General features: G+C 59.8%; 1 protein-coding gene across 1 annotated transcript in view; it reads left to right on the top strand.

Annotated features, from left to right (window-relative positions):
- The window catches only part of CAMKK1 (calcium/calmodulin dependent protein kinase kinase 1), an 85,915-nt gene extending 73,410 nt beyond the window's left edge, over positions 1–12,505 (top strand). The window contains exons 13-17 of the mRNA XM_054166967.1: positions 5,613–5,700; positions 6,274–6,402; positions 7,663–7,766; positions 10,650–10,697; positions 12,303–12,505. Coding sequence (XP_054022942.1) covers positions 5,613–5,700; positions 6,274–6,402; positions 7,663–7,766; positions 10,650–10,697; positions 12,303–12,375 — 442 coding nt within the window. The 3' untranslated portion in view covers positions 12,376–12,505. The remainder of the gene's footprint in view (positions 1–5,612; positions 5,701–6,273; positions 6,403–7,662; positions 7,767–10,649; positions 10,698–12,302) is intronic.
- Positions 12,506–14,466: the final 1,961 nt, after the last annotated feature.

Below are 14,466 nucleotides of genomic sequence, written 5' to 3' on the forward strand. Positions count from 1 at the left end.
GGCAGGGGCAGCTGAGGTGTTCTGTGTTCTCCTGGGTTCTGCACATGAGCTTTGGCCAGGTCACAGAATGCCAGGTTGGAAGAGAACATCAGGAACAGTGTGGCCAGCAGGAGCAGGGAGGTCATTCTGCCCCTGCACACTGCACTGCTTAGGCCACACCTTTAGTCCTGTGTCCAGTTCTGGGCCCCCCAGTTTAGGAAGGAGGTTGACTTGCTGGAACGTGTCCAGAGAAGAGCAACAAAGTTGGTGAGGGGTTTGGAACACAGCCCTGGGAGGAGAGGCTGAGGGAGCTGGGGTTGCTTAGCCTGGAGAAGAGGAGGCTCAGGGGTGACCTTATTGCTCTCTACAACTACCTGAAGGGAGGTTGTAGACAGGCAGAGGTTGGTCTCTTCTCCCAGGCAGCCAGCACCAGAACAAGAGGACACAGTCTCAGGCTGCGCCAGGGGAGGTTTAGGTTGGATGTTAGGGAGAAGTTCTACACAGAGTGATTGCCCATTGGAATGGGCTGCTTGGGGAGGTGGTGGAGTCACCATCACTGGAGGTGTTCAGGAGGAGACTTGATGGGGTGCTTGGTGCCGTGGGTTAGTTGTTTAGGTGGTGTTGGATTGGTTGAGGGGTTGGACGCGATGATCTTGAAGGTCTCTTCCAACCTGGTCTGGTCTATTCTATTCTATTCTATTCTACCCCAAGGACCATCTGGTCCAACCTCTCTGGGTCCCAGTGGTGTTGGGATGAGCTGGCCCAGCACCCTGGCAAGCTCAGTCCTAAAGCTTCCAATGTAGGGCAAAAGTGCTGATGTCAGAGAGCTGAGCTGGTGGAGCAGGTCCAGAGGAGGGCACAAAGATGGTCAGGGGGCTGGGGAACCTCTGCTATGGGCACAGGCTGGCAGAGCTGGGGCTGTTCAACCTGCAGAAGAGAAGGCTCCAGGGAGACCTCAGAGCAGCCTTCCAGGACCTGAAGGGGAGCTAGAGGCAGGCTGGGCAGGGACTGTTCCCAGGGGGCTGTGGGGACAGGACAAGAGGCAGTGGTTTGAAACCAGAGCAGGGCAGAGTTAGGTTGGACACCAGGAGGAAGCTCTGCACAGTGAGGCTGGGGAGACACTGGCACAGGTGGAGGCCCTGTGTCTGCAGACACTCAAGGTCAGACCTGATGTGGCCCTGGGCAGCCTGCTCCAGCTGGAGCTGTCCCTGCAGGGTGACCTCTGAGGGTCCCTTCCAGCCCAGTGCAATCTGTGAAGCTGTGACTGGGACTAACTGTAGAGAGGAGATAAAAGCCAAAGGGAGGCTTTGCAGCTCTGCCAAGGTGTTAGCTGGGGTTGGACACTGACCTTGGGGCTGATCAGGAGCTCCTCAGGGACAGGAAATCAAAGCAACTTTCCTTCTTCTGAGCAGCTGCTAAAGCCTCTGGCTCCAGGCAGGGACCTGCCCTGGGGTCAGCTTGGGGAGTTGGTGGCACTCACCCAGCCCAGCCCCTGCTCCAGCAGGGCACCCACAGCACAATGCTCAGCACCACAATGCCCAGGGTGGGTTGGAAGCTCTCCACACAAGGACACTCCACAACCTCTCTGGGCAGCCTGCTCCAGGCCTCCAGCACCCTCACAACAAACAACTTTCTCCTCCTCTTCACATGCAGCCTCCTGGGCTCCACTCTGTGCCCCTTGCTGCCCCTTGGCCTGGCCCTGGGCACCACTGAGCAGAGTCTGGCCCCAGCCTCTTGCCCCCCACAGCTCCTTTAGCTCTTGCTGAGCATTGCTCAGCTGCCCTCTGGGGCTGCTCTTCTGCAGGCTCTCAGCCCCAGGGCTCTCAGCCTTTGCTGCTGCCAGAGCTGCTCCAGACCCTTCAGAAGCTTTGCAGCCTGCCCTGGACTCTCTCCAGCAGTTCTCTGTCTCTCTCCTGAACTGGGGAGCCCAGACTGGACCCTAGGGCAGAGCAGAGGGGGAAAAGAACCTCCCTTGCCCTGCTGGCCACACTCTTCTCCATGTACCCCAGGACCCCATTGGCCTCCTTGGCCCCCAGGGCACATTGCTGCCTCATGGGGACCTTGTTGTCCTCCAGCACTCCCAGCTCCTTCTCCTTGGAGCTGCTTCCCAGCAGGTCCCCCCTCAGCTGTGCTGCTGCAGGAGGTTGTTCCTCCCCAGGGCCAGGACCCTGCCCTTGCCCTTGGTGAGCTCCATGAGGCTTCCTTCAGGCATTAGAGCACAAAGTCTGTCCCTGCCACACTGCTCTGCTCCCAGCAGCTGCTGTGGTCAGGGCAGGCCTTTCCCTTGCAGCACTGCAGCCAACCCACCTTGGTTTGTGTTTCCCTGGCAGCCTTCTCACCACTTGCTGTGCTCCTGGCATGTTGCATATCCTCCCCCAGCCATCCCCCCTGGGTCAGCAGGCAGCCAGCAGTGGCTGCTCCCAGCTGGGGCTGCAGTCAGATGTTCACATTTCATGGGCTGGGGGCTGAGAGCTCTTCATTCAGATATTGCCTCCAGTGGCAGTTCTGCTGCCTGATTCCTTTGGGTTTCTCAGTGCCCTGCTCTGAGATCAGAGGGTCAGAGAATTGGTTGGGCTGGAAAAGGTCTCTGAGATCATCCAGACCAACCTTCAACCCAGCACCACCATGGCCACCAAACCCTGGCCCCAGGTGCCATGGCCACAGGAACCCCTCCAGGGATGGGGACTCCACCACCTCCCAGGGCAGCCTCTGCCAGTCCCTGACCCCTGCTGCACCAAAGACATTTTCCTGACCTCCAAGCTCAGCCTCCCCTGGCACAATTCCAGGCCATTTCCTCTTGTTCTGTCCCTTGTTACTTGGTTAAACAGCCCAGCCTCCCCTGGCTCCAGCCTCCTCTCAGAGAGCTGCAGAGAGCAAGGAGGTCTCCCTCAGCCTCCTCTCCAGACCAAACACCCCCAGCTCCCTCAGCTGCTCCCCAGCCCTGCTCTCCAGAGCCTTCCCCAGCTGCTGTTAGGTTGCTGGAGGAGCAGAGGGGACTGGGTGTGGAGGGCTGGCTGAAGGACCTCTCCTTCAGAGGGGCACATAAAGCTGCAGGGCACTGGACCAGGTCCCCCCTGGCCTCCCACATGGTTTGCAGCTCGCTGCAGCTGGCAGTGTTTTGGTCTCAGCTGATTTCCCCATGGCTACCACAGCCACATCCTGTCTGCAGCCAGCCCTGGCAACTCCCTGCCTGTTTCCTGACAACCTTCAGGACAGAGGTGGAGCTGCCTCCTCTGGGGTCCTGTCCCTTCCCTTCCCTTAGAGACACTGGGATAAATATTTATCCCTCTGGAGCTCTCATTCATGTCAGAGAGTCCTTGGCAGGGCAGAAGGTAAATGAGGTTGGCTCAGAGCCTGCCTGTCCTGACACCACTCAAAAGCAAGCTGCAGAAGTCACTCTCCAGACATTTCTGAAGGGAGCCAGAAGCTCTTCCAGCCTCTCCTGCTGAGGAGCTGCAGTCCAGGCTAATGTTCTGTGACCTGCAGGCCCCCTGTAAAATGCCCCCTGGTGCTGGGTGCTGAGCTCTGTGGTGGTGGTGCTGCCCTGTGGTAGGTTGAGAGAGGGCTTAGCTCTCCCTCCTCCACAGAGTAAGAAACCACAACTAGCCCAGTCGAAAGAGCAAGCTATATATTTACAAGCATATATGGAAAGCAGGTTATATATGACACAATATATACAGGTATTTACAATAGATACACAGAAACACACAGCAAAGAGAAATAACACAACAAAAATCCCTCCCCGAGGGAGGGATCCCCTCCTTGGAACCCCCTCTCTCCCCCCCTACCTCCCTTTTTCCCCAAAAAGGGGTTAGAGAGAAAGGCAAGTTACTAAGGAGAAGAGTTGTTAGCAAGCTTCAAAAGCCCATGCAGGATTAGTGTTTGCTTATCTGAAGGCCAGCTCCAGCAGCTTGCAGAGAGAGCAGGCAGGGAGAACAGGCTGAAACCCACACTCCCCCAACTCCCAAACCACACTGAACTGAGGGGAAAAAAAATTCCAACTGCTTCACACTGTCTACCAACCAATGAAATTTGTTTAGAATATCAGAATGTTTTGGTTCTAGTACCGAAAACATTCAGCCAGTGCCCCAGCACTGCTTGTCCTTAAAGGCACGGTGTCAAACGGGCACATGCCCTGAGAGCTGCTGCAGGACTGTGACTGGGAGAAGCTCCAGACAGGAGCTTCAGCTGGCAAACAGCACAGCAGGAGTCCTGCTGGGGGAGAAGCAGCAAGAGTCAGGGTGGGGGTCACCTGGCCATAACCCCCCAGACACTTTGTGATCCTCTTCACAGGGTGCTGGGGCACTGGCACAGGGTGCCCAGAGGGGTGGGAGCTGCCCATGCCTGGCACCAGTGCAGGTCCTTGGGGCAGTGAGCTCTGCCTGGGGCTGTCCCTGCTGGCTGCAGGGCTCGGGCTGGATGGCCTCAGGAGGTCCCTCCCCACCCACAGCAGTCTCTGGCTCTGTGCTGCAGCTTCACCAGATCAAGTTGTCCCCTTTTGTACCAGAGAGCCCAGCTCCAGTTCTGCTCCCAGAACACTTTGGTGTCCCTCTGTAATCCCCCTCTAATGTCCTGTCTGTGAGAAGGTCCTTGGAGGCCTTCACCTGCATCTGTGAGCTCCCAGCTAGGGGCAGGAGTGGATAATGAAGCAGGGACCATGGCCCCTGAGGAGGAACCAAGCCAGAGAGGTCTTCTCAGGGGAGCAGATGACACTGAACTGGGTGGCAGTGTTGGTCTGCTGGAGGGGAGGAAGGCTCTGCAGAGGGATCTGGCCAGGCTGGATCTGTTGGCCAAGGTCATTGTGTGAGAGTAAACCAGGCCAAGGGCTGGGTCCTGCACCTGCATCCCAACACCCCCAGGAGTGCTCCTGGCTTGGGGCAGAGGGGCTGGAAACTGCCTGGTGGAGAAGGTGCTGGGGGGGTTTGGTTGCTGGGGGCTGGAGATGAGCCAGGGGGTGCCCAGGTGGGCAAGAAGGCCACCAGCAGCCTGGCCTGGAGCAGCAGTGGTGTGGGCAGCAGCAGCAGGGCAGGGATTGTGCCCCTGGGCTCAGCACTGGGGAGGCCACAGCTTGAGTGCTGGGTTCTGTTCTGGGCTCTTCACCCCAAGAAGGACACTGAGGGCTGGAGCAGGTCCAGAGAAGGGCAACAGAGCTGGGGAAGGGTCTGGAGAGCAGGGCTGGGGAGGAGCAGCTGAGGGAGCTGGGGATGTTCAGCCTGGAGGAGAAGAGGCTGAGGGAGACCTCCTTGCTCTCTGCAGCTCCCTGAGAGGAGGCTGGAGCCAGGTGGGGGCTGGGCTCTGCTCCCAAGGAAGAAGGGGCAGGATGAGAGGAAATGTCACCAGGGGATGCTTAGGTTGGAGATGAGGGAACATTTTCTTCCCCTTGAGGGTTGTCCAGGCCTGGCTCAGGCTGCTCAGGGCAGTGGTGGAGTCCCCATCCCTGGAGGGGTTCCAGAACCCTGTGGCCATGGCACTTGGGGCCAGGGTTTGGTGGCCATGGTGGTGCTGGGTTGAGGTTGGACTGGAGGCTCTCAGAGGCCTTTTCCAACCCAACCAATTCTGTGATTCTCTGCCAGGTGAGCACACTGCAGCTCCTCCAGTTCCCTCATTAGCTCTCTGGCATTTTCTCTTCCCAGAGCACAGCTCAGTGAGGAGCTCAAGGACCTGATCCTGCGCATGCTGGACAAGAACCCGGAGTCCAGGATCACAGTCCCTGAGATCAAGGTGAGCTGGTGCCTGCTGCTGGGGCAGAGCTCTTCCCTGGGGGTGTCCTGGGAGCTCTCTCTGGCACAGCCCTCAGAATGGACCAGTGCTGAGTGCAGCAGCTCTGACTGCTGCTGCTTGGGGTAGGGCTTGGAAGGGGACCTTGCCAGAGCTGGGCACCAGGATCAGTGCCCAGGTGGCTTTGGAATCCCTCCAGGGAAGGGGACTCCACAACCTCCTGGGCAGCCTGCTCCAGGCCTCACACCAAACAACTTTCACCTCATGTTGAGGTGGAATCTCATGGGTTCCACTTTGTGCCCATTGCCCCTTGTCCTGTCCCTGGGCACCGCTGTGCTTCCAAGCAGCAGCAGATTGCTCACAGCCACCTCCAGCCTGGCTGCAAACACCTCCAGGCAGGAGGCTTCCACCACCTCCCTGGGCAACCTGTGCCAGGCTCTCACCACCCTCCTGGGGAACAACTTCTTCCTTCACATCAGTCTGAGTCTCCCCACTGCTGGTGTTGCTCCCTCCCTGTCTGAGCTGGCAGCCTGCTGCTGTGCTGGAGGGGAGCTGAGCTGGCTCTGTGCCCCACAGGTGCACCCCTGGCTCACCAGGGCCGGGGCCGAGCCGCTGCCGCTGGAGGAGGAGCACTGCAGCGTGGTGGAGGTGACAGAGGAGGAGGTGCAGAACTCGGTGAAGACCATCCCCAGCTTGCCAGCTGTGGTAGGTGTACACCACCCCCATCCTCTGCATGGCTCCAGAGCTGGGGACTCTGCTGAAGCTGCCGGGGCAGGAGCTTTGCGGGGGGCACGGTGCTGCTCCTGCTGCCTTTCAGCCTGGGGTCAGCTTCCTGTGCCTCAGGGCACTGCTGCAGCCTGGCCCTGCAGCACCTGAGCAGGTGAGGAGTCCTCTGGCTGCGGGGTCACAGCCTGAGGGGCTGCCATCAGACATCCCAGCCCCCCAGAGCCTGAGGGGCTGCCATCAAACATCCCAGTCCCCCAGAGCCTGAGGGGCTGCCATCAAACATCCCAGCCCCCCACAGCCTGAGGGGCTGCCATCAAACATCCCAGCACCCCACAGCCTGAGGGGCTGCCATCAAACATCCCAGCACCCCACAGCCTGAGGGGCTGCCATCAAACATCCCAGCCCCCCAGAGCCTGAAGGGCTGCCATCAAACATCCCAGCACCCCACAGCCTGAGGGGCTGCCATCAAACATCCCAGCACCCCACAGCCTGAGGGGCTGCCATCAAACATCCCAGCCCCCCAGAGCCTGAGGGGCTGCCATCAGACATCCCAGCACCCCACAGCCTGAGGGGCTGCCATCAAACATCCCAGCACCCCACAGCCTGAGGGGCTGCCATCAAACATCCCAGCCCCCCAGAGCCTGAGGGGCTGCCATCAGACATCCCAGCCCCCCAGAGCCTGAGGGGCTGCCATCAGACATCCCAGCCCCCCAGAGCCTGAGGGGCTGCCATCAGACATCCCAGCCCCCCAGAGCCTGAGGGGCTGCCATCAAACATCCCAGCACCCCAGAGCCTGAGGGGCTGCCATCAGACATCCCAGCACCCCAGAGCCTGAAGGGCTGCCATCAGACATCCCAGCACCCCACAGCCTGAGGGGCTGCCATCAGACATCCCAGCACCCCAGAGCCTGAAGGGCTGCCATCAGACATCCCAGCACCCCACAGCCTGAAGGGCTGCCATCAAACATCCCAGCCCCCCAGAGCCTGAGGGGCTGCCATCAAACATCCCAGCACCCCAGAAGCATCCCAGGGGGGGTTGTTTCTTTAGCTGGAGGGTGCCAGGCGCCTCGCCTGGATCCTCAAAGCAGAGGTTCCAAACCTGGCTGCAGGAGCAGGGAGGGGACATCTGCCAGAGACCCCAGCTGGTGCTGAGTGCTGCTCAGTGTCTGCTGGGTCACTGCAGCAGCTGCCAGGGGGGTGGCAGCCCTGCTGTCCTCACTGCTTGCTGTCCTGCTGACAGATCCTGGTGAAGGCCATGCTCCGGAAGCGCTCCTTCGGCAACCCCTTCGAGGCGCAGAGCAGGAGGGAGGAGAGGTCCATGTCTGCCCCAGGGAACTTGCTGATGTATGTATGGCTCCAGCTGCCTCTGCAGGCAGGGGGGAAGCTGCTTGCAGGTCTTTTCTGTAGCAGTTAAGGACAAAACTCCCTTCTGAACCAAACCCTGAGGCTAAAGGCTGCCCCCAAGCTCAGACACTCAGCAGTGAAGCTGCCTGAGCACTGCTGCAGCTGCAGCTCTCTGAGGTGGCTTCACCCTCACAACAACTTTCTCCTCTTCTTCACATGGAACCTCCTGGGGTCCAGGCTGTACCCACTGCCCCTTGTGCTGTCCCTGGGCACCACTGAGCAGAGTCTGGCCCCAGCCTCTTCCCCCCCACAGCTCCTTTAGCTCTTGCTGAGCATTGCTCAGCTGCCCTCTGGGGCTGCTCTTCTGCAGGCTCTCAGCCCCAGGGCTCTCAGCCTTTGCTCCTCCCAGAGCTGCTCCAGGCCCCTCAGCAGCTCTGCAGCCTGCCCTGGACTCTCTCAAGCAGTTCCCAGCCCAGAACTGCTGAGTCAGCTGCTCTTCTTTTGCAGCCCTTCCATCTGCAGGCAGAATCACCTGGTGCTGTGTTTATTGAAGCAGAGCAATTAGCACACTCCAGGTTCCTGTTCCACTGACTTAATTGTGCTGCCTGTGGAGCTGCCAGAGCCCCACTCACTGCTGCTTCCAGCATCCATGCCCAGGCTGAGGAGACACTGCAGGACATCCTCTGGCAGCTTGCTGCTGCTGGATGCCTACTGGAAGGTTCTCAGAGCAGAGCTGTGCTCTTAGGCTCACTGCTTGGCTGGAGGAGAGCAGGAACCTGAACTGTGCTTGAATCTGGTTTGGATTCTCCCTCTGTCACCCACACAGACGCTGCCTTTGCAGGAGCTCTTGAGAGAGGTCTTTCATGGTCCTCTGAAGGACACCATTCAGACAGCAGCAGTGTGAAGCAGTGGCTGTGTTAGCCCTGGGGCACAGCAGGTTTGCAGCCCTCCTTGCAGCTGGAGGCAGCAAATCCTCTCCTGGGGGTTCTTCATGGCTCTGTTTAGCAGCACTGAGCAGAGGCAGCTTTGTTCTGCCAGGGCTACCTCTCCCCAGAGAGCTCCTCCAGGCACCATGCAGCCAGGTCTGAGTGCTACCAGCTGCCACCTTGCTCTGTGAGCTGTGAAGTAGCAGGGACCAGGTGGCAGCAGGCTCTGCCTTAGAACCACAGAAGTGGTTTGGTTGGAAGAGACTTCTAAGGTTGACTCCAACCCTCAGCCCAGCACCACCATGGGCACCAAACCAAGTGCCATGGCCACAGGTTTCTGGAACACCTCCAGGGATGGAGACCACCTGGGCAGCCTCTGCCAGTCCCTGACCACCAGCAGAGAAAATTTTCCTCATCTCCAACCTACCCTTCCCCTGGCACAATTCCAGGGAATTTCATTTCCTCTCCTTCTATCACCTGAGAGTAGGGAGAAGAGCCCAGCCCCCCAAACCCCACCCCCCACTGCAGCCTCCTCTCAGAGGGCAAGGAGGGCTCCCTCAGCCTCCTCTTCTCCAGGCTGAACACCCCCAGCTCCCTCAGCTGCTCCTCCCCAGCCCTGTTCTCCAGACCCTTCCCCAGCTCTGTTGCCTTCTCTGGACCTGCTCCAGCTCCTCAGTGTCCTTCTTGGAGTGAGGGCCCAGAACTGAACCCAGTACCCAAGGTGCAGCCTCCCCAGGGCAGGGCACAATCCCTTCCTCCCCTGCAGGATCTCCCAGCAGTGCCATCAGACTCATCCAGCCTTGCTCCTGCAGGCCCTGGCCATGCTCAGGGCTGCAGAAGGACCTGGCTGCTGCTCCTGTCTGCAGCTGCAGAGCATTCTCCAGCCCAGCTCTTCAGCCTCACAGCTCCACCCTGGGTTTCTGTTCACAGTGCTTGCTCCAGATTCCTCTTGATTCAGCTCTGGCTTCACCACCTTTTATTGCTCTCATTTATTGCCACTGCTCCTTCCCAGATTAATTGCTGTGTTTTGACAGCCCCAATTTGCTTCCCCATTATGGCTGCTGTTGCTATGGATGAAATGTGGTTGGCAGCTCCTGCCTGAGGCCTCACTCTGCAGCTGGAGAGCCTGCCCTGCTCCCAGCCTTCCCAGAAAGAGAGCAGCAGAGCCATCACTGCCAGCAGGGACACTGGCCATGGTGGCTAGGCACAAGGAAGCCAGGGAGCTCCCAGCGTGGCTGGCCCAGGGCTCCAAGCACAAAGAACTCCTCCCAGAGCAGCCCAGGGGGGTCTGCCTCAGGGGGGGCTGCCTCAGGGGGGGCTTTCTGCTCAGCAAGTCCCAGGGCTTGGTGCCCCAGGGTTGTCAGAAGCAGGCTGCAGAGATCCCCCAAGGGCAGCCAGGCCTGCAGGTTGTGCTTGCATTTGCCAGGTCTCTGGTGGTGCTCAGTGTCTGCCTCTCCAGTGCCAGGAAGCCACCTAGGAGCTTTCAGAGCAGAGTCAGACCCTGAGCCACAGCAGTTCTCACTGCAGCCAGAAGTGGTTTCCCCTCCCCACAGACGAGCCCTGCCCTGTGGTGCAAACAGGTACCCCCCAGGCACCAAGGCAGCAGCTCTGACACAGCCCTGGCCCCATGCTGCTGGGGCTCTGCCCAGCCACTGCACCCCTACTGCACCCCCACTGCAGCTGGTGGTGCTGCCCTGGCCGGGCACAGCCCCCAGAGATGCTGAGCTGCATGGCCCAGGGATGCACAGCAGCATAGCAGCAGCCTGCTGGAAGCCTTCTGGAGCTTGTGGGCTTGCACCAGAGCCCCCAGGGCCTGCCCTCATCTGCCCTCTGTGCTGCTGGTGAGGGTGCCTCATGCTCCAGCCCTCTGCCTCCCCCAGGGCAGCTGGGGGAAGCTCTTTGCTGCTGCCATCACCCTCATGAACCTTTCTGCTTTGTCTCCTTGTTGTGCTCCCAGGGACAGGTCTCTCTTAAACAGCTCTGCACACTTGCATCCATCCCTAAGGTAACTCAGTGTCTGTGTGTCCCCTGGGGGCTGCAGGAGCAGCTGGCCCCTGCTCAGCCTCTGTCACCTGTGTGCTGCTGACAGCAGCCAGTGCAGCCCCTCTCCCACAGCAGCAGCTCCAGTGCAGTGCTCCCTCTGTCACCCTCCTGTAGCAGCAGCTCCAGTGCAGTGGTTCCTGTGTGTCACACTCCTGTAGCAGCAGCTCCAGTGCAGTGGTTCCTGTGTGTCACACTCCTGCAGCAGCAGCTCCAGTGCAGTGGTTCCTGTGTGTCACACTCCTGCAGCAGCAGCTCCAGTGCAGTGGTTCCTGTGTGTCACACTCCTGCAGCAGCAGCTCCAGTGCAGTGGTTCCTGTGTGTCACACTCCTGTAGCAGCAGCTCCAGTGCAGTGGTTCCTGTGTGTCACACTCCTGCAGCAGCAGCTCCAGTGCAGTGGTTCCTGTGTGTCACACTCCTGTAGCAGCAGCTCCAGTGCAGTGGTTCCTGTGTGTCACACTCCTGCAGCAGCAGCTCCAGTGCAGTGGTTCCTGTGTGTCACACTCCTGCAGCAGCAGCTCCAGTGCAGTGGTTCCTGTGTGTCACACTCCTGTAGCAGCAGCTCCAGTGCAGTGGTTCCTGTGTGTCACACTCCTGTAGCAGCAGCTCCAGTGCAGTGGTTCCTGTGTGTCACACTCCTGCAGCAGCAGCTCCAGTGCAGTGGTTCCTGTGTGTCACACTCCTGCAGCAGCAGCTCCAGTGCAGTGGTTCCTGTGTGTCACACTCCTGCAGCAGCAGCTCCAGTGCAGTGGTTCCTGTGTGTCACACTCCTGCAGCAGCAGCTCCAGTGCAGTGGTTCCTGTGTGTCACACTCCTGCAGCAGCAGCTCCAGTGCAGTGGTTCCTGTGTGTCACACTCCTGTAGCAGCAGCTCCAGTGCAGTGGTTCCTGTGTGTCACACTCCTGCAGCAGCAGCTCCAGTGCAGTGGTTCCTGTGTGTCACACTCCTGCAGCAGCAGCTCCAGTGCAGTGGTTCCTGTGTGTCACACTCCTGCAGCAGCAGCTCCAGTGCAGTGGTTCCTGTGTGTCACACTCCTGCAGCAGCAGCTCCAGTGCAGTGGTTCCTGTGTGTCACACTCCTGCAGCAGCAGCTCCAGTGCAGTGGTTCCTGTGTGTCACACTCCTGCAGCAGCAGCTCCAGTGCAGTGGTTCCTGTGTGTCACACTCCTGCAGCAGCAGCTCCAGTGCAGTGGTTCCTGTGTGTCACACTCCTGTAGCAGCAGCTCCAGTGCAGTGGTTCCTGTGTGTCACCCTCCTGCAGCAGCAGCTCCAGTGCAGTGGTGCCAGTGTGTCACACTCCTGCAGCAGCAGCTCCAGTGCAGGGACACCTGCCCCCAGCCCAGGGTGCTCAAGGCCTCACGCAGCCTGGCCTTGAGCAGCTGCCGGCAGGGCACATCCTCAGCCCCCTCGGGCAGCCCGTGTCAGAGTCTCTCTACCCTCACTACAGAATTTCTCTCTTCCTTTTCCCCTTCCCAGTGATGTGCTGCAGGGTTTGCTGCTGCCCCCCCAGCTCTCTCCCTGCCCTTGCTGGGTGCTCTCTAACCTCTCCATTTCCTTGCTCTTGCTGCAGAAAGGAGGGGAGCAGAGAAGGCGGCCGGGAGCCGGAGCTGCCTGACCTGTCCGAAGATGAAGCCACCTCCTGAGGCTGCCCCTCGCCGGCTGCTGCCCTGCCCAGCGTGGCCCTGCCTGGCACACCTCTGCCCTCCTCACCACATCCAGGGCCTGCAAAGCAAAGGAACAGAGGGAGAGAGAGCAGAAAGGAGCAGCCCAGGATAGCAGGCCAGAGGAGCAGAGAGGCAGGAAGGAGAGGAGCGAGGCCTCCCCTGGCCCAGCCCTGGCTGCTGCCTCTCTGCCAGCCCTCGGTGTGCTCCTCTGTGCCTTGCTCTCCACTCGTGCTTCACCCCTGGGCTCCCTGGGGGGGCCGTGCCCACCAGCTGGCTTGATCTGGAAGGCAGCAAACCAAGCCTGCTCTCCTGGGTCATTCCTCTGGAGGTGGTTTTGTTTTCCTTGCTTGTTGCATTCTGGTTTGGGCATCAGGAGGCCCAGGTGGCATCGGAGCCAGGACCGGGGCACGTCTGGCACGTGGGTAGAGCTCTCCTGCACATCAGGACAGCACTGCTCCTGGAGGAGCTGGTGGCAGTGTCTGCCAGTGGGGTGAGGAGGAGACCTTGCTGCTGGAGTGGACACTGCACCCCTCTTTCCTCCTCTTGCTTTTCCCCTCTGCCCTTTCTCTTTCCTTCTCCCCTCCTCCTGGCTGCTGCCTTGAGCAGCTGAGGCCAGCTGGGAGGTATCCCTTGCCATGGCAGGGGGTTGGAGTAGATGTTCTCTGAGGTCCCTTCCAACCTGAGCCCTTCTAGGTTCTGTGACATGCCTCACCACGGGTCTGAGGAGCAGATCTTGCTGCTGGAGTGGATGCTGGCACCCTCTTTCCTCCTTTTTTCCCTCCTCCTCTTGTCCTCCAGCTGTGCCCAGGGTTGGTGCTGCCACTGCTGCCTGCAGCCAGGGCAGTGTGGTGACAGTTCCCACAGTGTGCCCTGCCACCTGCACTCAGCCTCTGAAGCTCAGGGAGCTCTGGAGCACTGGGGTGTGCTGCTGCATGGCAAAGCTCAGAGCACCCAGCTGGGGCTGTCCCCAGAGAGCTGGGCCTGGGCTCCCCCCGCTGCAGCCAGCCCTGCACAGGGGGCTGGGGCTCCAAGCTGAGAGGGGGCAGGTTTGGGGTTATTTTCTTGAGGGGTCCTTTCCTTCCCCTCACTCATCTCCTAGCTCCTTTACAGTTCTGTCCCTGATGCTTTTAGACCTTTAATTTCCTGATCATCTAAACAGGAGGAGGAAATTCTTGATGTGGAGGGTGCTGGAGGCCTGGAGCAGGCTGCCCAGAGAGGTTGTGGAGTCTCCTTGTGTGGAGAGCTTCCAACCCCCCCTGGGCATTGTGGTGCTGGGCATTGTGCTGTGGGTGCCCTGCTGGAGCAGGGTGAGCTCCAGAGCTTTGTTCCAGCCCCCACCGTGCTGGGAGTCTGGGATAAATGACCCAGACTGGGAGGGCTCCCTAGGATGGAGAGTGTTGGTGAGGATTTTTAGCCCGAGGGAGGCTACAGGACACAGTGAGATCAGCTCTTGATCTTTTGCTGGCTTGAAGGCTTTCATCTTGCCCTTTCTGTCCAGCCTGTGACCTCCATGCACATGCTGATGCTGCTCTTCCATCCATAGGCTGCTTCTGAACTCAGGGTTGGAAGCTTCATCTCTTGACAGCAGGCAGGAGGTGGCACACACAAGGGCCAAGGTGCCTGCAGGGCTGTAGGGCTTCACTGCTGCACTCAGCAGCACTGCACAGTGAGGCTGGGGAGGCACTGGCACAGGCTGCCCAGGGATCTGCCTGAGGCCCCATCCCTGCAGACATTCAGGATCAGGCTGGATGTGGCCCTGGGCAGCCTGCTTTAGCAGGAGGTGTCCCTGCAGCTGCAGGGGGTTGGATGCATGGCCTGGGAGGGTCCCTTCCAGCCCAGTGCAGTCTGTGAAGCTGTCAGCCCAGTGACCCCAACCCAGCAAAGCACAGCAGAGCTTCCCCTGCAGCTTGGGGTGCCCTGAGCCTGCCCCTGGGGAGCCTGGGCCTGGATTCTCAGTCTGCAGAACTGGGATCAAGGACACCATCACCTCTGGTTCCTACATCATCAGCTTGTTGTTTCTGAGGCTGATCCTGAGGGCCTGGGACTCTCTCCCCTCATTGTTTGTGCACG

This window comes from Dryobates pubescens, chromosome 13, assembly GCF_014839835.1.
Source record: "Dryobates pubescens isolate bDryPub1 chromosome 13, bDryPub1.pri, whole genome shotgun sequence".
In the NCBI taxonomy this organism is placed as follows: domain Eukaryota; kingdom Metazoa; phylum Chordata; class Aves; order Piciformes; family Picidae; genus Dryobates; species Dryobates pubescens.